General features: G+C 43.2%; 1 protein-coding gene across 2 annotated transcripts in view; it reads right to left on the reverse strand.

Moving 5' to 3' along the window:
• NTN1 (netrin 1) overlaps window positions 1-23,774 on the reverse strand; it is a 151,915-nt gene that overhangs the window by 22,491 nt on the left and 105,650 nt on the right. The window contains exons 4-5 of one of the 2 annotated variants that reach the window (XM_066617664.1): window positions 22,112-22,261; window positions 17,809-17,862 (exon numbers count right to left, since the gene is read on the reverse strand). In XM_066617664.1, the coding sequence (XP_066473761.1) occupies window positions 17,809-17,862; window positions 22,112-22,261 (204 nt within the window). The remainder of the gene's footprint in view (window positions 1-17,808; window positions 17,863-22,111; window positions 22,262-23,774) is intronic. The other variant, XM_066617665.1, reaches the window with a different exon arrangement.

Genomic DNA, 23,774 nt, shown 5'->3' on the forward strand with positions numbered 1-23,774 from the left:
CCCGCTTGTCCCAAAACGTTCTTCAGTGCCTCACGAATCTAAACCCCTCCTCCCTACACCACCGTCTCATCCACACATTGAGACCCCTGATCTCCACCTGCCTAGCTGGCCCTGCGCATGGAACAGGTAGTACATCCGAGAACGCTACCTTTGGTGTCCTGGCTTTCAGCTTCCTACCCAACAGCCTAAATTTGGCCTCCAGGATCTCCTGGCTACACTCGTCCACGTCGTTGGTGCTGACATGCACCACAACTGCTACCTTCTCAACCTGTCTAGACGAGAAGTGATGTCCGCAACCTTCGCACCAGGCAGGCAAGTCCTCACATCCATCACAAACCCCCCTCTCTATGTTTCTAATAATCAAATCCCCCACTACAAGAAGCCCAAGTATTTTTCTTATGATGCATCTCATGCAGTAACTGAGCATGAAAGAAGGAAACCTCCACTTCCTGAGCCTTTAGCTGACCCAGTGGCTGCTTCCTTTGGGAAGGAAGGAATCTCATTCTTCCAAATGGCAGAAGATGATAAATCCAACTACAGATGGAATGAATTTGACCCCTAAACATTTCCTCACAATTCTTCCCTTCTACAAATATTGATAAATATTCTTCAGATGTTCTCTGGACATGTACATATTATCTGAGTTATTTCATGGATGTTTGATATTATATATGAGCATGTGACATCTTAAGATCCGGCAACATTTAATACTATCAGATAGCTGGCATGTAGTAGCAGTCATCTAGCAGATATTTAACATTATCCAGTTTAGAGCAAGTTCAACCAGCATTTCACAGTGGAGTAGAAACCACTGTGTATCTGACATCAGACTTGTAACAGTGAACATGTGATAAGCTTTGACAGATGACATGCAGCTCTAATGGGACTTACTTCTAAGCAGACATGCATGGGATTGGGCTGTAAGGCTGCAATCCTAACCACACTTTCCTGAGAGTAAGCCCCATTGAACAAAATACGACTTACTTCTGAGTTGGCCTGGTTAGGACTGTGCCCTAACTTGCAACAGAACTACTAAACATTACATTAACTTCATTAAGGGTGCAATCCTAAACAACTTTCCAGCACTGACCTAGCTGCAATGCAGCCCCAAGGTAACAAACATGCCCTTACTTTGAGGATGCCCCCTTGACTGCCTCCTCATTGTAGGATGAAGTGATAAGGGAATGTTTGTTCCCTTACTTTGAGGCTGCATTACTGTTGCACTGGTGCTGGAAAGTTGGATAGGATTGGACCCAAAAGTGCCTAAGTAATCACAAGGATGTAATCACAAGAAAACTGTGAAGTGAATTATTCACTCTTGTGTACTTTTTAAATTTCTGGTTCTAATTTTTACAGCATAGCCAGCAGCTGTGCACAGGGCTGCAGATGCACTACAGCGAATGATGCTTCTATTTCCTGTGAAAGGAGAAAACTTTATATAGTACACATGCAAGGTGCTGGAGCAAGGGGACTCTTTCACACCTTGAAAGGCTCTGTGTTTACACCAAGCAGTGCTTCGCTCTCAGGAAGAAAAAAGCAGACCTCATGGAGCTTGCCAGCAACCCTAACAGGGTGGATTCAGAGTATATAACCCAGCAAGAGGAAGCCCGCTTGGAGGAAAGACAAGGCTAATTTGGGGTTCAGACAGACACATAACACGGATCATCACCCAGCTGTGTAAACTATCTGCCAGACCTAGGAAGATACAAACATGCCTTCCTGCATCAGAGGACAAAATGTTACATATTCTTGAATTTAAAAACAACAACACGGCAACTGGCAAGAGCAACCCCTCATGTCATTCCCAGTGAAAACAAGAAGAATTTGGGAAGCAGAACCTTTAAAAAACACACGCAGGTTTTTAAAATCCTCAAAGAAGGATAAAATGCAAGACAGCTGTTTTGTGTCATTTGCAGCTCAAACATGTAGGGGCAATTTCACACCTAAACACCTTTCCAAATGGGTTCATTTAGTTATTCTCGAAAAATCACTTGAGCAATCAGTAATGTCCTTCCCACCATCTTTTTTTTTTAAAGTGCATTTGTGTGTAAGTGAATTTGAGCAATATTAGAAGCTCAAATTAGAATATTATTTAGAATAGATATAGAATATTCTAATAATTATTTGAATATAATAATATTCAAATATAGAATATTCTAATAATTAGAATATTAGAAGCATGTGTGGGCTGACACAGCCTTGCCTATACAGGCCCCACTCTGATTTGCCAAATCTTGAACAAAGAATACCTAGCATTCTGTCGCCTGTGCTCTTAGCGTAATGGCCAACTTGAGCAATGGAAATCATGGGATCATCAACATGTCTGCTGCTGAAACTACATTGCACAAAGCACCTCTTAAAACAAAATTCTAGAAATATTTGGAGCCTGCAATAAAGTGTTATTGAATGAGGTGGGATGCATCATCCTAGGTGAGATGCCAGAAGTTTAAGAGACAAAGTGGCCATGTTTGAGTGCAGGATGTTCTGGTTGTATTTTGTGGAAGAACAGTTCATATTGTTCACAACACATCTGTTTTGCACCATGTTCTGCTTCCCATTTTATTTGACAGGGTCTGCACATTTGATGTCAGAATAATTAGGGTGTCTCTTGGTCCATTAGCCAGATTTATCTTTACTCCTCAAAAATGGCTTTCTCATTGTTACTATTTATTTCATTCTCTTAGACTTCCACACTGTTATATTCTTGGGAAAAGAACAACCGCACACAAGAACAAAAATGGGAAAGGCAGCTCACACGTTCATGCTTGTCTCCATCCATAAGCAAAGACCCATGATATCACAGATGAAGGCTTTTCATGTGGTAAGCTGAAGCAGGAACATTTGCTACTCTTCAAACTGGTACAGTTATAAGCAGGGTAACATACACTACATCCAAAATGTCAATCCCTGAAGGCTATAGGTAATATCCATGTCGGGGGGAAAAAACCCTGTAAAAGCTCCTTCAGACCTGATCTTGTGTATTGGCACCTCACCTGTAACTAACAGACCAGTCCTATTGGACACTTATGATGACAGAAGTCATCATGGCAGAACTCCTGATCTGCCACCATAAATGCTACAGCAGTGTTGAAAAAGACACACCACTGTTGTGTGCTTTGTGGCTGCTGTTGCCAACGGCTGGAGGCCCTCTCCACACAGGTGGCAGCATTCCTGATGCTATGCTGGAGCAGGTAAGCAGGCTGGGGGTGGTTCAAGGGCAAGAGGGAAGAGTGGGGGAGAAGCAAGGTGGGGAGTGGGTTAGGCTGGGGGCATTTCAAGGGTGGGAGAGAGTTATCCCAGCGGGGATCCCCATTTTCCCAGCCCAACACACCCTCTGCCTCTCCTTAGACATATACCAGCAAAATAATTGGCATTGGTCTGAGAAGAGACCCACTGACAGCCAGGCGACCTCCAGAGAGGTAAGTAAAATACAGTATTTTTACTTAGCTCTTCCTGGCCTTCTGGTTACCCCTCCCAACTGCATGCAACACATGCTCTGTCAGCACAGTTGCATGGCAGAAGATAGTGGGGGATAGGATTGGGCTCTAAGGCTACAATCCTATATATACTTATCTGGGTGTAAGTCCCATTGAACTCAATGAGGCTTACTTCAGAGTACATATTTATAGGATTGCACTATAAATGAACCAAATCCCTGAATCAGAAAACAAGAGCTTTAAAGACAGCAGCATAGCCTACAGCTTCCATTCTTGCCAAACCGTGCTGCAACACACCCTGTGCGTGGGAAGTAGTTCTCTCTAGGGAAGGTTCAAGAGTTGAAAGGGAGGGGAAGAACTAAAAACTGTACCAGTAGATCCCACAGACACACTCCATTGAATAGGGATCAGGTCTTTTTGCTGCCTTAGGTAGACAAACAAGTCCAAAGAGCTTCACATAAACCTTGTCTCTGTAGATCTACATGCTCCATCTGCCTTGTTCTCCAGCTGCAGATGCAAGTCTCCAAACCTTTTTATAAGGAATGGCCTGATCATCAACGCTGTAGCAAGCCATAACTCCAACAATGGAGGTTAAAAAAAATGTAAAGGAAAATGCATGGGGAGGAGTATTGCTGAGCATGGATAAAAAATTCCTGCTTTGCTGAAACAGGAAAACAAGCGAACTAGACTACAGGTGTTTGAAAATGGTGTTATTTATTTTACTCAGAAGTAAGCCCATTGTTTTCAGTAAAGCTGTAATCCTATCTTACTCACTGGAAACAAGCACCCCTAGTAATGATCCATTCTCCACAGCTTATCACATCAGAGATGTAATGAAGAAAGACTTTGGTCAACTTTGGGTTTCACTCATAAATGAAGTGAAAGGAGGAATTTCCTCCATAAATTGCATTTAGAGAGAATAGCCATGAACAGATAAACCATCCCAGATTTTAAGAAGCTTCCAAAACTTAACTATAAGTCACCTGGCCTGCCACAGTTATGCAGCATCAGACAACTCACAAAGGAAGCTGCTGCCTAAAATATGTTTTTAGGAAACTGGTTGTAGAAACTTTGGAATGTCTTCTTATGTTAAAGTATATTCCAGATAAAATAGGGCATTCCATGAGGGTTGATTTCTTCCTCTGAGTACAAGACATTGAACTAGATGATGTTCTGGTCCCACCCAGTCCTACAATTACAATTTTGCACAGGCTCAATCTGTCCTTGGAGTGAGTTTAATGCTTTTAATATCTTTGAGATCAACTTCAGAGCAGCAATGTCTGCTTTCTGTGCCAAATATCTACACTTTCCTTCTGCTGCTGTAAGCCCTTGGTTGACAGATTCTGCCTTTATGTTTGCGATGTTGGGTTGACTGGTCACAAAGAGGGGGGAACTGGGATTAGAGATCCTAGATGGAAAATTATGGTACAGTAATTCAGGACAAAGACCTTATGTGGATGGTGTTGTGACAACTGCAAAGCAATGGCACCAGTCTTCAGTGCAGCCAGTATTTAAATCACATATATGGATTTTCCAATACAGATAGTTTTTAGTATTGTCTGTGAATGGCCCGTGCCTCTGATACTTTTCAAAGCTTTGGTATTGTAAAGTTGATAGATTTCATTCTTTTCTTGTAGTACTAGTGTGAATTCACTAGTCAGTAAATGCTACTTGCCCCATCCCTGTAGCCACAGAGGTGGGGTGGCAAAACAGAACATTTTAAAAAATGACTTGTTATTAAAGGTACAAGCCAGAGAAAGTTATGCATAATGTACTTTTCTGTCTCAAGTCAGTGGAAGCTATTGTAAATATGCTGAACTGAAAGAAACACAAATCTCAATCGAGTCCACTTCTCTACTCTGCGCAGGAAGCACCGCATCCAAAATATCCAAGTCAGGTGCCATTCTGGTCTTTTAAACACTTCAAGTGATGGAGATCCCATACTTCCCAAGGGAAAATGCTTGAATACTCAGTCGTTCTTCCTGTTATGAAGTTTATTTTCCTGAGAGCGCAATCTTGAGCACTCTCTGGGACAGTGCAAATCCCTTGCATCAGTCTAGTACTGTAGCAAAGGCTTTCACTTCTTCTGGAGTCAGCTGGGCTGGTACAAGGATGCACGCCAGCCTGCAGAAGCTGCATCCAACATCTGTGCTGCCCAGAGAAGGTAATTGGCTGGTGTGGGGGGGCGGTTGCAGAGGGCAGGGTGTAGGGAAGGGCAGAATGAAGGCATTCCAGGGGAGAGGGAGGGCAAGCAACAGGCGGGCAAGTGGGTGGACTGCCTCGGGGAGAGAGGTGGGACCAGACTCCAGCACTTAGGCTGGATTCAAACCCCCATCCCCAGCCGGATTGCCCCAACCCGGGCTGCTCGGATTTGCATCAGCAATTTCGCTGGTGCAAATCTGACCAGCCCCATAGGGCTTGCTGCGGCGCAACACAGGGGAAGGGGAGTTCATTCCCCTTACTTCAACTTGCGCCACAGTTAGCCCCAGCTCTGTGCTGGATAGGGGCAGGCCAGCTGGACTACCTTTTGCAGCATGGGTTAGGATCAGGCTGTTAACAACATAATCTAGCTCAATATTGTTGTAATAAAAAGCCACAACACTATTTCTCCTCTTCAGATAGGAAGATAACAGGTTTTTTCTCCCAACGTGAAAACTTTCAGGAATTGGAATATAGGTGTTGTTATCAGCAGCCATTCCACTGGAACAAATTAGAAAGAGAAGGAAGGCAACCAGGATGTCTCCATCAGTCTGGTTGTGATTCACTGCCAGTTGTCTTCTCTCAAACTATCTCCTGCAATGGCTACTCCACCTGGTCATTAGGTGAAGCCATCTGGTCATTAAGCATGCACAAATTATGCTTTCCCCGAAGGGTACAGCTATTTGCCCTTGGGGACACATTTCTGTGTGAATGATTCTCCTGGGTTCATTTTCAGGACAGGCATAATTGAAAATCCAGGTGATTTAGCCCAGGGGCATCATTCTCTTGGGAGACTGTACCAGGGATCTTTGGCTGCACTCACTAACCATAGTGAAATGAAGAGAGGGAGAGGTCATTTATTGGTTACTTTTCTTATCCTTGCTCAGGAGAGAAAAATGTTTGTCAGTCATCTTCCGGCTCTGTCTTTTGATGGGCTGCTTAGAAGCAAAGATGAGAAGGCAAAAGCAGCAAGGCAAAGAGGGTGTTTTCAAGGTCAGCCCCTCTGAGACCTGCAGTAGGAGGGGGAAGAAAAGAGCAAGTGCTTCCCTAATCCTCCAAGGAGGCTGGTGAAGCAAGGCTTGAGGAAATTAGCATTTTCTCCAGTTGCTGTTGAAGGCTGGTGGGCAGAAGGGAGGTGGGGAGAGAGTGTCTCTAGCAAGCATGCATTGGCACTGCAGTCTGAAAATCCTTTGCCCTTACTAACATATGGCTGGCAGGACTAGCGTTCCACCAGCACTGGCTGCTGAAAAGCAACCATAAAGAGTGCTCCAGCCTTGTGCAAAGTGATAAAGATTTGCATTTCCCTTGTGAGTATTTACTTCATACATTCTGTCACGCATAGGGAGAACATCCCATAAATTGCCCATGGGGGAATATGTTCTTCATTCCTTTGGGTGAGATTTAGGAGTATGGAAGAGTAAGCATAAACTTCATCTCTTGCCACTGCTACAGAATGCCTGGGGTGGTTCTTGGCCTATGTTCCTTGTGCCAATTTAAGCTGCTTCATAATGCTTAAGGGTGCAATCCTAACCCCTGATGTCAGTGCTTTCCAGTACTGGCATAGCGGTGCTAATGGGGCATGTGCTGCATCCTGCAGTTGGGTGGCAGTCACGGAGGCCTCCTCAAAGTAAGGGAATATTTGTTCCCTTACCCCAGAGCTGCATTGCCCTTATGTCAGTGCTGGAAAACACTGACACAAGGGGTTAGGATTGCGCCCTAAGTCTGCCTAAGAACCAAGGTGTTGCTGAAGCCAAAGGCCCTGCTGCTTACACTGGTTAAAGTGAGGTTGGGATGTCAGAGCAGAGGTGCAAACAGGGAGCTGGAATGAACGAGTAAAGTTCAGTGATCCCTTCAGGAATCCCAGCAAAACATAACTGCTATTAACTTCACCCTTGGAACAAGACAGAACAAATGGGCCCCCAGCAATATCTTTTCTTCTTGCTGAGTAAGATTGATTGAAAAACAAATTGGCACAAATAAAGCATGAAATTAGATTATAGTCTTTCACTTGGGGCTGCCAGGAGGGAAATCAAGACTTGAGCAGCCTGCTGTGAGAGCTACAGCATCATTAATAAATTTCCCTGCTGTGGCCCTTCCTTGTCTCTCCAGCCTTACAGACCAAGTGAAGGCACTTGGTCTGTACTCTTCACTGTACCAAGTGAAGCACTCTTGACCAGCGCATCATTATATGGAGGACAGAAGGATTTTCTCCATTTTTTATCCTTCTCATGGACTGTCAGGTGACACTCAAGAAGTGTACCAGTACTTGGCATGCTGTAGAATTCTTGGTTATAAATTGCCTGAAGGATAGGGATATGCAATCTACATGATTACAAATCTGAACAGGATAACACAACACACTATAAATTACCAGCTTCATTTTACTCTCTGAACATATGTCACATTGTCTGCCATGCCCAACATTCATGGACTATATGCTGAAGACATACAGGAGCAAGATAAAAGCATCGAGCTAAATCTTTCAGAAACACAGAACTGCTTTGGTGGAAGAGATCTGACAATCAAGTGTGACACCCTCACATATCCTGGGCTATCCGTATCACCCTAAAACAACAATTGACCAGCAGGCAGGGGTTGGAATAAACCTAGCACCCTCCTATCTAACAGGAGGTGCATTCATTTTTGGAAAACTGGGAACCAAACCTAACGAAGCCCATGCATTGTCCAGGTTTTCTGAAACACAAGTAATGTGTGATGAATGGCTTCATAAGTCTTTTGAGTCTTCCCTAATCTGTAGGCTTGCCAGTTGAGAATTTTCAAGACAAAGGCTGCAATACTATGCAAACTTTCCTGAGAGTAAGTCTCGCCTTATTTTTGAGTAGACCTGCATAGAATTGTGCTGAACAACATTTTACCTTTCCTTATTTACTGACCATCCCATTTCTATTTCTGGCTAGTCTTGCGCTCTCTCTTAATCAACCAAGTATCAATAGACATGGTTCATACCGCATTGACTTCTGAAAGAGGGGTGGTAGTGGCATGATGAAGTGTGGACCCGCTAAAAATTGTGATCTACAATGAGTGAACTGCATTATTGCTTAAGGCTGTGATCCTAACCTCACTTTCCTGGGAGTAAGTCCCATTGAACACAATAGGACTTACTTCTGAGTAGACCTGGTTAGGATCTTAGTCAGCATAAATTGATTCCACCTGTATTTTTAATGCATCCTAATATGTCTGAAATCCATTAAAAGAGTATCTGTACATCATGGTGTCAGATTTTCCTGGTACCAGATGGTAGGTGGGAGCAAAAGATACCAGTAAAAAAGGCCATTCCACCAATATAAGAAAAAGGACTCACAGCCCAATCCTATGCCTGTTTACTCAGATGTAAGTTCCATTATATTCAATGGGGCTTACTCCCTGGAAAGTCTGTAACCTGCAACCTGACTGAAATAACTGCAGCCTGACTGAAATAACTGAGACCAGAATCTGGCCCAACAGATTTTCATATAACAGTGTTTCTATAAGTTTTCATGTTTCCTTCTCCATTCTATTCATCTGAACATTAATTTAACTGAAACAAATACCATTATTTTGTCAAATTTGTACAGATATACTCTTCTTACAATCAGTGTTGAAGTGAAACTGTTTTATCATCTTTAGCCCTTATCTCATTTTAGGAGGAAAGCAGGAGTAAAAGCAAATTAATGTGTGGGATCTTTTGGAGCAAACATTTTATTTTGGTGACATATGTGAGCCTCCCACCAAAACATATCACAATTATTGAAGATAAGAATAGAATTGTAAAATAATTTTGCGAAAGTGGCATATAGAAAAATGTTTATCTATTTTTAACAAAAATAAAAGAAATCAGAATTTCAACTACAGGGAGATATTTAGGAGGCGACTGGATTGCAGTTGTCAAGAGCACCCACACCTGTTTCCTCGCCTACCAGCTCCTCTCAAGATGTCCTTTTGTTGCAAGACAGCCATGTCTACCCACAAAACCAAAGCAGGATGAACAGGCTCCAACCTAGAGGTTGGGGATGCAACGAACTTTGTGTTGTGTTTGACAGCAAGTCATAGCCCCTGGTGGGCGCCTTCTAACCCTTGGCATGACCTTTGCCTTCCTTCATTGTAAGAGAGCTCCACTGTGAAATGTTTTTGCTGAAAGCAGAAGAACAGTGTTAAACATGCTAAGCACCATTTTAGGCTCTCCTCCCTTAGAGATGTAGCAACAGGAGGAGTAGGGAAGCAGCTGCTGCATATTTTGGTATTAGAAAGTAATTTGTGTTACTTTCTCTATTGGAGGTTGTGTAATATCAAGTATCACATTAATTCTATTAAAGCCCACAGTGGCTGCATCTGTGTTTTCCATCACTGCTGCTTTATCGTGTTAGGAAGAATCACACGATACCATGTATTTCAGAAGTAGGAGCACAGGAGTATGTACTTGCAGATGCCAGCAAAATGGTCACACCAGGGAAGACACCACTCTGCATTTGAATTTTCACCCCAGACTTACAGGCCACAGGCTATGAAAAGAGCTGTTGCAAACATGCTCAGAACCACCTTGATCTCTTGGGAATGCTGTTTTTGAAGGCAGCGTTCTCAGTCTAGATCAGGGATTCTTAACTAGGGATATCCATTATCTTGGAAGTGTGGGATCAAATGATGGGCGTCTCGATCTCTGAACAATTTTTTTTTTTAAACTAGGGATATGGGGTATAGTAGGCAATGCACTAGGAGTCTGTAATTGTGAAAGATTAAGAACCTCTCAGTGGCGCTACTAGGATTCCTGTCACCCGGTACGGGAGGCCTGCATGTCACCCCATGCAGTGGGTGGGGAAATGCCCCAGGTGGTGGGTGTGGTGATGAACCATCGCCCCACCCCCACTGGTTTTTTGGCTGTACCATTTGTTAGAACACAGATATTTCAATGTGGTTTGTTTCACTGCATTCTGCATGAAATTATGCATTGATTGATATATATAACCTGATGGGATTATTCCTCCAAACTCTGATTTTAGTGATTTTGAAAACTTGTAGTCACTCACTCACACACACACACACACACATACACACCCCGTGTCAACTTACTAACGTCTTATTGCAGCAGTTCTCAAACTTTTAGCACTGGGACCCACTTTTTAGAATGACAATCTGTCCAGGACCCATTGGAAGTGATGTCATGGCCAGAAGTGACATCATCAAGCAAATTAAAATAAATAATTATAAATAAATTAAATTAAAATAAAAGAAATAATTAAATAAGGGGGAGCCAGTTCTGTTCCACCAAGTGAATCTACTCTGAAGTAAGTCCTATTGTGGTCAATGGGGCTTACTCTCAGGAAAGTGTGGGTAGAATTGCAGCCTGTGAGCCTAATCCTATGCATGTCTACTCAGAAGTAAGTCCCATAGTGGTCAATGGAGCTTACTCTGTAGTCTGCCTGCAGTAACAAGCCCCCAAAAAGAATCAGTGAGATTTCCAGTCCTCCCAGTGCCCAGTTTATTCTATTTCAGGCATATCCATATAAAGACCCACCTGGCTTTGCAAGTGCAAAATAGAAAACTTTCCCCTTACCAGTTCAAGCCTCTTTTTTTGTCCTTTGGGGGGGGAGGGGAGAGGCTGCCTTCTGGAGCAATTGTTGTGCTCCAGTTCCATCGGATTGGGACCCTTCTAGTGGCCTCACATTTCCCTTTGCCTGGCCTGAACAAAGGGCAAGGCAAGGCACGTCTGCCTACTCGCAAGGAAACGCAACCATGTGGCTGAGTTTGCTTTCCATAGTGCTCAATAGACTGCAGGAGGGAGAGAGAGACTTCCTTCTCAGGTGTTTTGGAGGCTGCATTCATTGGATCAGGACCATTCTGATGTCCTTGGATTCCTCTCTGCCTGCCCTTTCTGACAGACTATGGCAAGTACGCCTACTTGCGAGTAAACGCACTATACAGCTCACTTTCACTTTCCATAGGGATCCATGCATTTTTTCCTTCCGGTTTTTTGGCCATAACTTTTGAACGAAAGGAGCTATTTCCATTCTGTTTTTTGCAATGTGTTCCACTGGACATTCCGCAGTCAACTGTGTATGGCATGACATGGTAGCTCCTAAAACCGCGATGTTAGCACATCCTCCCCCAGGGCGCATCACACACACACACACCCCGGCCAATCACCCGGTGCGGCCCGCACCCCCCACACCTCCCTAGCGATGCCAGTGGAACCTCTGCTCTGGAAAACTAAGCCAGAGCTGGGCCTGTGCTCTTCTGCAATCAGCTTCAAATAAAACCTTAGTCTGGATCTTAACTAGACTGCAATTCTATACGAGCTTAGGAGCAAGTTTCATTGATTTCAACACCTTGTTTCCTCCATGCTTGGGCTGATTTCATGTCATGTGAAATAATCTCCAATTATACTTACTGTATGCATCATCATACTGTATGTATGTATACTGTATGTATACACATAGAGAAGAAACACAGTTCTGCATTTCACAAGTAGCATATTGTTAGTGGTGAAGGGCACAATCCTAACCAGGTCTATTCAGAAGTAAATCCAATTGTGTTCAATGGAACTTACTCCCAGGAAAGTGAGGTTAGCACTGCAGCCGATGTCAGTTAACACAGTCGTGACAGAATTACACTGGTTCTCTTTCCTGATTACCAAGAAAATTACAATTATTTTTCTTTCATTTTCCCACCCCCTTCTGATTAAGTACAAGTGGAATTACAAGTCTGGAAAACAGGCCAAATTCAATTCATCTCCAGGGGCAATGAAATAATGTTTCCTACAGTAGAGTCTCTGGGATGTTGTCCTGTCCAGTTCTGATCAGCCCAAGCATTTATATAATTACATTGTATCACATGTATCACAGCTGTTACAAATGAAGTATGAATGTTAAGCCAAAACAGAATGGGTCATCTTTGACACCATTCTGTTCCTACATTTTGTGAGAAGCTAGATAAGACCTACAGGAAACCTTAACCTTAAATACTGCAAAAGAATTGTTTCAGTTCATCTTTCAAGGGACTGCTCCGATTTGTGTAGCTCAATCTTTTGGGCAGCTGTAAGGTGAAATTCAGGTGCATCAAAAAAGTTCATAGCATGGTTCATACCCTAAGTTCACTGCATTGAACAATCAGTTTATACTAATGTAATTGCTTAGCTGAAATAATCATTAGAAAAGCCAGGGCCATCAATCCACCTATTTTCCAGCTCCTCCTCAGACACACCTGTATATGCAACCTAGAGCACAATGTGCCACAGGCAGAGGGGACAGGTACAATAAAGAAAAGTACTGTACTTCAGCACCAGATAGTCTGAGATGACTGCATGCAGACATACCATATAATACTTTTAAATGTTAAAAAAACTATTTTAAAAAAGTATAAAAACCACATTTTAAAACATGCTGCTACTACAGGAGAGGAGAAAGCAGCCTAATCACATTTATGCTAAAATATTGAATTCTTCCATTGTATTCTATGGCAGCCTTCACTTCTGCCCCAGGTGAGGGAAAATAACATCAAGAGCAGGAATTCCTGTCTTTGCTTCTATGTTTCTAAAGGGGGGGGGGGGGAGTCTTCAAACAATGTGGGAAATGTCTGAGTCTACATATTATAAATCTATGATATGTGTACGGTAAGCTCAATAATAACCTGCCTGCTCACTCACAAGGACTCTGCTGTGGTCCACTCATGAGGCAAGGTGAAGCAGACTACATCAGCAGCAGATTGCAAGGAGTCTGGGGGCAGCAAATTCAGGAAGTTCTTCGCCCCAGGTCTGCTGCCACCTTCCTCTAGCCTGCCACAAGCTGCTATGATCTGATTCCTGCTCACCCAGCTGAGAAGCGGATCGTTCCCCATAGATCATCCCACTCCTTCCCTTGCTCCCTGTGTAGTTTCCTTAAAGCCAGAAGTGCAAGATTTCCAGCTTTAAATAAACCAGAAGTTTCTGAACCTGACAAAACTGTGTGAGAAGCACGGGAAGAAACTTTTTTCTTTTTTACTGCACATTAGGAACATGGGGTGTGCTCCAGGTTTCGATGCCCTTGTTGTGTACATTGCTTTGATGCTTCCTAGACATTAATTAACTTCTAAAATAAGGTAACTTGAAAGATACTGATCACATGCCTTCTCATGAGTCTCCTAGTCCAATTTTTAAGCTACCAGAAGTAAGCCTGTAGTTCAAAACAGCAAACTTTCCTCAACCTCAAATCATGTTTCCATGATCCTGATCTCAAGGTCATTCTTTCCAACTGCTCCCAACCTATCCCCTTAATTCTGAAGTACAGTGTACAAGAAACAATAAATATTGATGTTCTAGTAGGTACAGCAATTTTGCAAAAAGGTTGGTAACAAAAATAGAGATGTTTTTATTTACAATTATATTGGAACTTGTATAGAACTGACATTATTTATCTGGGGCAGTCCCTATTTTCTAAGGGCCCAATCCTACACTGGCCCAGTGCCAGATGCCGTAAAAGTGCTGTAAAGCACATTTACAGCACCCGGTGAGTAGGGAGCACTGGCTGGCGCTGGGCACATGCTGGCAGGAAGAGGACTTGATGTGCAACTGCCAGGCAGCAGCGTGACCTCTGGGGGGTGGGGAAGGGAAGAATGAGGGCAGGGGAAGGGCGGATGGGCAGATGAACTGGGGCAGGAGGGGGTTGGGATCAGAGGAGCTCTGCTTTGCTGTATCCTGAACTCTGTGTCTAGCCACAAGGACCAATATAGAGTCTCTCAAGTCTGGGCCGGCAAAAAAGCCGATGCAGACTTGAGAAGCCCCATTGCAGGGCTTAGAGCTTTCCCCAGGGCAAGGGGACAAAAGTCTGGCTGCTTCCTGGTGCTTGCTGGATACAGCAGTAGCTGCTTTGGTGCCACTGCTCCAGTGGGTGCTAAAAAGCTCAAGATTGGGGTGTACTACCTCTCCCTGGGAATCAGTGTCCCTCTATGGTACCTATTCTGGGTTTCTGGGTTGCTTATTATGGTATTATGTATGGCTCAGCTCTCAACCCCAGGTCTTGGGAACCTATGCAGTTGTATGCATATTTATCAATAGATGACATGGGGAGTTTATTTAGCCTTTTAGCCTGCAAGCAAGTTTACATTATCACTGTAAACTACCATGAGGCAAAAAGTGGTGTAGAAATACTGTAGTAAGTAAGTAAGTAAGTAAGTAAGTAAATAAATAAATAAATACACACATACACGTTACATGCAACAGTACAAGCAATTTCAAATGGAAAAGTAGTGGTGATGCCCCCCAATCTTCCACTACATCTGAGCAACTGTTTTGCATAATGTATATGTGGTGATGGAATCTGGAACATACTATACTCCAACAGCTGCCTAAATCTTGGTCATGCAGCAGTCAAATAAAAATTATACAGTACAGGAGCTTGCATCCTTCCCAACTAAAGTAGTGCTTAAGAAGGCCAAGAAAATTACTACTAAAAGGATATCATGCACTTTAGGATCCACCGCCAATCAGATTGCTCAATTTGGCTGAATTTTCCTTTTAAAGCTGTGCTTTTAAAGAGAAGGCGCCTTGTGCTACAATCTCTTCTGAAAAGATGGATTGTTCCTTTGTAAATGATACATGCTAGGGAAGGGGCAAAGAATATTTTTTAAAAACAATTTAGGAATCCAGGAGATACTGTCAGGCCACTATTCATTGGTTGCAAGTTTGACTGTTTGCTACTCCTTCTCCATTCTGTTAATAACTCTCTCCACACTGTATGAGAATAAAAACTTGTATTCCTATAACTTTTAGCCCAAACAGAATGTAAAAATTACACGTATCATGAATAATGCTAACTGCATAAATAACGTTAACTGCACTTCTAATAGTATAATACAGCATATGTAAAAATCAGCCATCTCTTTGACAACCCTCTAGCATCACACTCCAGCATGTCCAAGAAACAGAGCATACCAAAACACATTTGCCCTCTTTCCAGTTTTTCTGTAGTATGTGGTTGTTCTCTTCACTACAATCAGTCCATCATGAAAGACATTTTGCTAGTTTTATACGTATGTAGAAAGCATGTCTCCGTCATGCTTCTCATGCTAAAGAGGCAGACGAAGCAAAGCATCTCTGTTCACAGATCATACAGAAAGGCACTGCTGCTGCTTCTTCCTTTCATAGATACCAGAGTTTTGCCACAGAGATGGTTTGCAGCATTGTGCATCTTGCTCCAAAGATCATCCTGACTCCAAGTTATATCTTCTTCCTAGGCAACTATATAGTAAGGAAGAAAAGGAGCCTAGTTATATTACTGGCTCCCTTCAACTAGGTAATTTATGCCCAGCTACCTGAGTTATGTGAGGTCCTGAAAATCAGTTGATTACCCACAGGATCGTCTGCTGCTCCTGCAGGCTATCTACCCAGCCAGAGTATCACAACCAGTGGCATCACTAGGATTCGCATCACCCCATGCAGTGAGGGGGAAATGCCCCAGGTGGTGGGCGTGGTGATGTACCATCACCCCGTCCCCACTGGTTTTTTGGCTGTACCTTTTGTTAGAACACAGATATGTTTGTTTCATTGTATTCTCCATGAAATTACGCATTGATTGACATATAACATGATGGTATTAGTCCTCCAAACTCTGATTTTAGTGATTTTGAAAACTTGTAAAGTCTCTCTCTCACACACACACCCCGTGTCAACTTATTAACTACTTATTGCAGCAGTTCTCAAACTTTTAGCACTGGGGCCCACTTTTTAGAATGACAATCTGTCCAGGACCCATTGGAAGTGATGTCATGGCCAAAAGTGACATCACCAAGCAAATTAAAATAAATAATTATAAATAAAATAAAGTAAAATAAATAATTAAATAAGGGGGAGCCAGTCCTGTTCCACCAAGTGAATCTACTGTGAAGTAAGTTCTATTGTGGTCAATGGGGCTTACTCTCAGGAAAGTGTGGGTAGAATTGCAGCCTGTGAGCCCAATCCTATGCTTGTCTACTCTGAAGTCCCATAATGGTCAATGGGCCTTACTCTCAGGAAAGTGTGGGTAGGATTGCAGCCTGTGAGCCCAATCCTATGCATGTCTACTCAGAAGTAAGTCCCATAGTGGTTAATGGAGCTTACTCTTTAGTCTGCCTGCAATAACTTCCCCCCCCCACCCCCCCACCCCAAAAAAAGAATCAGTGAGATTTCCAGCCCTCCCAGTGCCCAGTTTAAAGTTCTTCTATTTCAGGCACATCAAGATAAAGACCCTCCTGGCTTTACAAGAGCAAAATAGAAAACTTTCCTCTTACCAGTTCAAGCCTCTTTTTTGTCCTTTTTAGTGAGGGGGGGGGAAGGCTGCCTTCTGGAGCATTTGTTGCACTCCAGCTCCATCGGACTGGGACCCTTCTGGTGTCCTCACATTCCCCTTTGCCTGGCCTGACCAGCAGCCAAGGCACATCTGCCTACTCGCGAGGAAACACGACTGTGAGGCTGCTTTGCTTTCCATAGGGCTCAATAGACTGCAGCTGGGAGGAAGGCAGGGACCTCCTTCTCCCTTTTCTGTTTTTGGGGGCTGCATTCAGTGGATCAGGACCATTCTGGTATCGTTGGATTCCTCTCAGCCTACCCTTTCCGATGCACTAAGGCAAGTTCGCCTACTTGCAAGTAAACGTGTGATACAGCTCACTTTCACTTTCCATAGGGATCAATTCATTTTTTCTTTCCGGTTTTTGGGCCATAACTTTTGAAGGAAAGGAGCGATTTCATTTGTTTTTTGCATTGCACTCCACTGGACATTCCACATCCAACGGCGTATGGTACGATGGTTAGCTCCTAATGTCACGATGTTAGTGCGTCCTCCCCCCAGGGCGCATCACCCCCCCGGCGCATCACCCGGTGCGGCCTGTACCCCACTAGCAATGCCAGTGATCACAACCAATCAGATATGTACACATTCTAGGAAAAGAATGCATGTATATCTTCTTTATGTAGTACCATACTGTGCAAATGCTCTTTCTTTGGCTAATAGAAGATCAATTCTTAACCTTTAATGTCATTTCTTTTATTCTAAAATTAAGAAAACATATTTTAAGGCGATGATACTATACCTTCTACAGTTAAAAGACGTGAATCTTTTTCAGCTTCATTTACTTTGTTGTGGATATAATTTTAGCAGTAAGCTTATCCTATCATGGAATAGGAACTTTTTGGGCAAACAACTGAACAGGCTTAAATAAATAAATAACATACCTGCAGGTTCTTCTGTGCTGCTAGCAATAGTGGTGGGAGGCACGACAGGAATCTCTGTGGAGAAGATGTGGACAGGAAGAGGAAAGAATAAATGGGAAGTTATTTCCTCCAACTAAGGAAATGTTGGACACTTTTACAGAACGACTGCAAAAATCATCATGCAAAGGAAGAAAACTGATTGTAAATAAAAGTTCAGTGGCCAGAGAGGGAATTTAGTAACTGTGTGTATAGCCATTAGTTCAGCACCCATTGGGGTTTCTCTTCACCATCCAAGTCTAATTATTATCAAAACAGGCTGTCATCTAGTTATCACTGCATATAGCAATGCTGGAATTGATTTCAAAGTTTCAGGGCTGCATCAAAGATCCACATATGGATTTCCTAACTCTAGGAGCTTTCTCATTTCATTCTAGTGTACATTGGTGCCAAACTATACAAGATTTGTGAATTGATCTTCTGATCTCTTTTCCTTTACTTCACAGCAGTTAACTTGATTGGGGAAAGTGACATGGAGAGGTTAGCTCTTTTCTCCTGTCCCAATTCCTCAGTCGAAATCACTCCCTTCCAGAGCCATATCCCCCACAACTGTTTTGAAAAAAAGATATGGATCTTCCATATCACATGAATTTTGGTACACAGAAATAACTGGAATCCTTTTAAATGTGCAGTGAATAAAATAGAGCCAATGGTAAATCAGAGCCTATAATTTAATCAGGCCATAAAGTTATGCCATTCAAAGACAAATTGCCTCCAACTGTGCATTTTTAGAAAACAAATGTCAGAAAATATCAGGTAGCTTGCTGCACATTAGAGCTATATTAGCAATGGTTCAAAATTAACCATTCTAAAGCTCAGTGGCAAATCTCATTAAATATAAGCAATAGCCTGATGTTGCATCTGCAGTGTTCCTGGTTAATTGGCTACTTAGGCCCTCATGTAATCTCTGTCCATATATTCTGAAAATGGGGTCCAATAAACACACAGAGGTGGTCAGGATCACGCACACTAGCCCCATCCCTGATCTTCACATTGATAATTGCTTGTGCATGAACTTCATGTATAAAAGCCATATGAGGACTTTATACCTAGTATACTTGTAGGGGTACAGATGACAGAGGCACAGCCTATGTGCATGCAACGTGTACTTGTGTAGCCACCGTGTTCAACAATCAATGAACAGAAGACAGGGCCAGGGCCAGAGCTTAGCATTGTGATCTTGATCCCTCACCCTCCACGTGCTGATTATATACAGTTTTTGAGCAGGGCTATGCTGTTCACATAATCAGAGTGCTTAATTTCACAAAATGGTGCATTTTTGTTTAAATGTGTTTGGGCCCAATCCTATCCAACTTTCGAGCATTGATGCAACTGCAGTGCACCCCGGGCCCCTTTTAAAATGGGCTTTACCTTGAGGAGGCCTCCATGACTGCATCCCATTGGCATGGCTGCATCAGCACTGGAAAACTGGATAAAGCTGGGCCCTTTAAAGTGCATGGAGTGATCCTCACTACATTTTTATCCTCTCGTTCAGTGGTCTCCAAACTGCAGCCTGAGGTGTGTCAGAATAATTATTCTGGAAGCGACGCAGTGGTGGCAAAGCCCTACCATTCCACCCCACATCCAATAGTTTTCACACCCGAACTTTGCAGAGCATTGGGCCAGTCAGCCACTTCCCCAAGAAAATCCAGACGCAGAGCCATTCAAGGTGTTTTCCTGGGGAAGCAGTTGACTGGCGCAATACTCAACAATGACTGGGTGCGAAAACCTCTGGCTGTGGGGCAGAATGGTTTGCCACCGCTATGCTGTGCCCAGAAGAATTATTCTGGAAGGCCAGATTCAGCCCATGGGTTGGGGTTTGGTGGCCCATACTCTACTCTACTCTACTCTACTCTACTCTACTCTACTCTACTCATGTGAACAAAATGATGATGACAGCATGTTATGGATTAACTAGTCATCGTTCTGTGATCTTTCGCTGTAATCTGTGTGGTTGTGATTTCAACCCACAATATTTATTCATTACCTATTTCCTGTATATCCTGCTTTTCCTCCAGGCAGCATACATGGTTTTCTTCCATCTAGGCACTCACCAGACCTGCTTAGCTTCAGCCAAATTGCTCTGTCATGTGCTTCAGGCCATGAGTAATTTTACAGCCATGAAAGAACAGAACCAGAGTATAGTATTTCACTATTTATTCCAGATTATTGTTGCTGTTGTTATTCTATGTATCCTGGCCTCTCACAAAGGCTTGATTCTTTCAACCATGATGTCCCTGCTCTCCATGAGGAAACAGAGTGATGAGCACAGCGTGTCTGTTCTCTGCTTCTGGGTGTAGACCTTTGGTTTTCCAAGGTTGCCGTGGATCTGTCTTTGCTCTTTAAGACTTAAAGGCATTTCTTAAAGGCAGAAGCAGACAGGGCCCAATGCAACATTGTCATGATTACAGTATTATAACTAGCAACAGACAGCAGAAGGAATTGGAAGGGTGAACAGGAAATGACTGTTTACACTTTATCATTCTGCAGCTTCACAAATGTAATATGGAAGAAGAGGAAGAGGAAGAAGAGTCTTCTCATACAACTCATGGCTGGCCTTTGGAAGTCTGCAACATCATTAGCAGTATTGACCAATTTCTGTAGATTAAAAAGTCAGTTCCCAAGTTTCTGTCACACTGTAGTATGACCAAGAAAAAGAACCCTGAATGGATCCATGCAGATGAAAGGGTGGGGTTTATGCAGCTAGCAACTGACTTGATTTTCTGTGCTCCTGTTGGGATCCCTAGGCACAGGAAGCAAGTTTAGTCTCTGCCTAAAGCTCTCCTTCTTCACACTCAAGTGCACTCTCAGACCTGCACCAGTGATATTGTTAGCACAAGTTCATGTTGAACTGTGTCTGTAGATCAGACCCAGGAAGGGGGATAGGATACAGCATGCACCAGTGCCAGTGACTCTGCCCCCCTTCTGAGCCCAATCGACCCTCTACCTGCCCCATTCCAGCCCCTCCCTGCCCTCCCTCTGCCCCTGCACTGCACGTGCAGAACATAGCTGTTCTGGCAAATGTTTTTCACTGTGTTGGCACACATGGGGAGGCTCTCGCCTTCCCACAAGTGTGCCTAACTGTAATGCTCTAAAAGTGCTTTACAGCATTTTTGCAAGGGCTAGTGCCAGCAGAGCACACTCCACCAGCATTAAAGTAGGAAATGATTGGACCATAAAGTGGGCAGAGTGCTACACTGGGTTCACTACTGCACCAAGGGCAACATTTGCCCTTCATCACAAACACTGTGGAAGCTGGCTCCGACTTGCTATGAGTGAGGTACACCCATCTCATCCACGCCACCTGCCACACTCACTTCTCAACCATAATAGTGATGGGCCTTTTCCTAGCATAGAATGAGATTTTTAAAAGAATTGTGCATGTTATTAAAGGCAATAACCAACTACATAGGACACTTGGGATGTTTCCTAATATTTTCATTTGCCGCAAGCGACAACGAACAATATGGGAAACATCCAGATCCAGCGACTACAGATGGGATACTGGGCTGAATGGATCATTCCCCCCCCCCAATATATCTGCCTTATACAGTTCATGTTTTGGCATTTCAAATCTGCAAGTGCTATTCAGTATAACTTTATAAAACGGGCACACAAAGTGGGGCAGCCCCGTCCTAACTAACTTCTTCTGAGTGGTGGTGCATGTTGGGTCACAGGGAGTAGGCAGGAAAAAGGGCAATGGTGACCATGGTAAAGAGCAGGCGTGCCCAAGACCCCTTTAAAACACCTGCAGCCAACACTGCTTTCAACCAATTATTTTAGTGGGATTTGATCTTACATTATGTGAGTCACATCATCTAACCATTTTGGTCAATGAGGTATATGAAATTCAGCCATATATTCAGATACATAAACACAAGCAACTCAAATATATACACACACAGGATTCATGGCACACATTTGTTTTAATAGGTACACATTAGACCCATGCTATGTACTCATTAAAACTGGTCCATTTGAAGTTCATATGTCTCTTTTTATTACTTTTCTATTGGCTGCAGTTCTTCACTGTGCATTTCCGCTGTGCATATGGGGGTGGGATGCAGCAGGGGAAACAGTGTATGCATTTGAAGAATTGACGTTTCAGTCAGTTCACCAGGTGGATCTATAGCATGTACCCATGGAAACAGTAATGTGTAAAGTGACCGACAGACGAAGTGGGTCTATCCAAACAGATGTTAGTACACAGGCCAGACTCAGGATTAATTCTGTTATGGCACAGACTTCAGAAAGAGCATCCACCTACTTATGCAGGGGGCAATGGGAGATCTGCTTTGCTGGTAACCTTTGGCACATCGATTGCAAGTGATGCCCGTCACTCCATCTTTGCAGGGACATTGCCCTGTAGTTTGATTACAGGTTTTCCCAGCTGCACCCACGGGATGGCAATCACATGCTGTGGGGGGAACACACAACAAGAGGATCAGAGGAGAAGGGCAGGGGAGGGATTTTTCAAAAATAATATGCATTATCAACTAGCAACAGTATCCAAAAGCAATAGGGGTTGTTCCACCAGACCTACAGGAAGGAGGTAAGAGCAGCCAGTGCTATGGGCCTCCACCCTTGACTGTAGCTGACTGTAGTTCCATCTTAACATTACTGCATTAGAAGCACAACAGTGCAACCTGTCCCAGAAAATCTGAAAGGAAAGTGATGGCTTGTCATCAATGTGGTTATTTCGTCACTGTGCTAACCCTGTGAGAACCATAAGCAAGACTAGTAATAACCTTGGGCCAAACATAAATAAAATGTTTCAAGGCACACATCTACTTTCTGCCCTCACCATGCCCTGAAGAGGACTCTGTGGTCCCACTCCACTTAAAGTTAATTGTGATTCTAAGTCCCACTGCGTAACATTAGTCACAGTTAACTGCTTCCAGTTGTTTCAGTGGTACTTGTAGATCCCAATTTCACTAAAGTTAATTGTTACATCTAAGGCATAACTTAGCCTTTAAAGCCTTTAGGGTCATCACTTGTTTGGATGGCAAACAAAGTTCCATAAGTTCTGGGACCAGGAGACCAATTCTACACTGAAAAGCAAACAGGAAACGGCAACCTAATACTCTAATAGAAATCAGTGAGAATACAGAATCCCATCTTTTACAACTGCTCTTACCACATGGTGAAAGACATCCATGGAATCCACTCATATTACTTACCACAATATTATTCAGAGTGGATTCACCTTCCCATTTTACTCCAGATAATTCTGTCCCAAAGTCACCATGTTTGTGAAATGATCTAAGGCCACAGTCGTAACCAACTTTCCAGCACTGACATAAGGGCAATGCAACTCCAAGGCAAGGGAACAAACATTGCCTTACCTTGTATCGAAGCTGTGGATACATGCTTCCATGACTGCCCCCCCCCCCGACTGCAGGATGCAGCACATGCTCCACTGCCACAGCTATGCCAGTGCTGGAAAGTTGGTTAGGATTGCGCCTAAGTGCTATCCTCTGTTCGGAAACCTTGTTTTCTTTTAATGTCTCCATCTGCCTATTATCTAGATGAACTATAGCCATGACAAAGATATGCTCTCCTATATTGATTCACAATATTAAAATTCTATGTGTGTTCATAAGTCTACATGTGCAGCATGTGTAGTCAGGAAGAGATTTACCAAATGGGTGTCAGTGTCACATTGGTTCAACTTAAAGGATTTCTCCACAGTTTAGTTTCTGTATCGCCACTCTTTGTTCAACGCTTTTGTCATTAGCAACAGGAAGTACCCTCGTCCAGACTGACTAGCACTTCCAATCAGTCATTTTTAGCATTTTACATGCAGTGGATCTTTAGAGTCTGCAATGAATGTCATTGGCTAGAGAAAATAGTCTTGAGAACTTTGCATCCTTTTTTCTGGCAAATCCTTATCCACCTTTTTCAGCCTAACCGCATGGTTTTTTACACAC

Source organism: Tiliqua scincoides, chromosome 2 (genome assembly GCF_035046505.1).
Source record: "Tiliqua scincoides isolate rTilSci1 chromosome 2, rTilSci1.hap2, whole genome shotgun sequence".
In the NCBI taxonomy this organism is placed as follows: Eukaryota; Metazoa; Chordata; class Lepidosauria; order Squamata; family Scincidae; genus Tiliqua; species Tiliqua scincoides.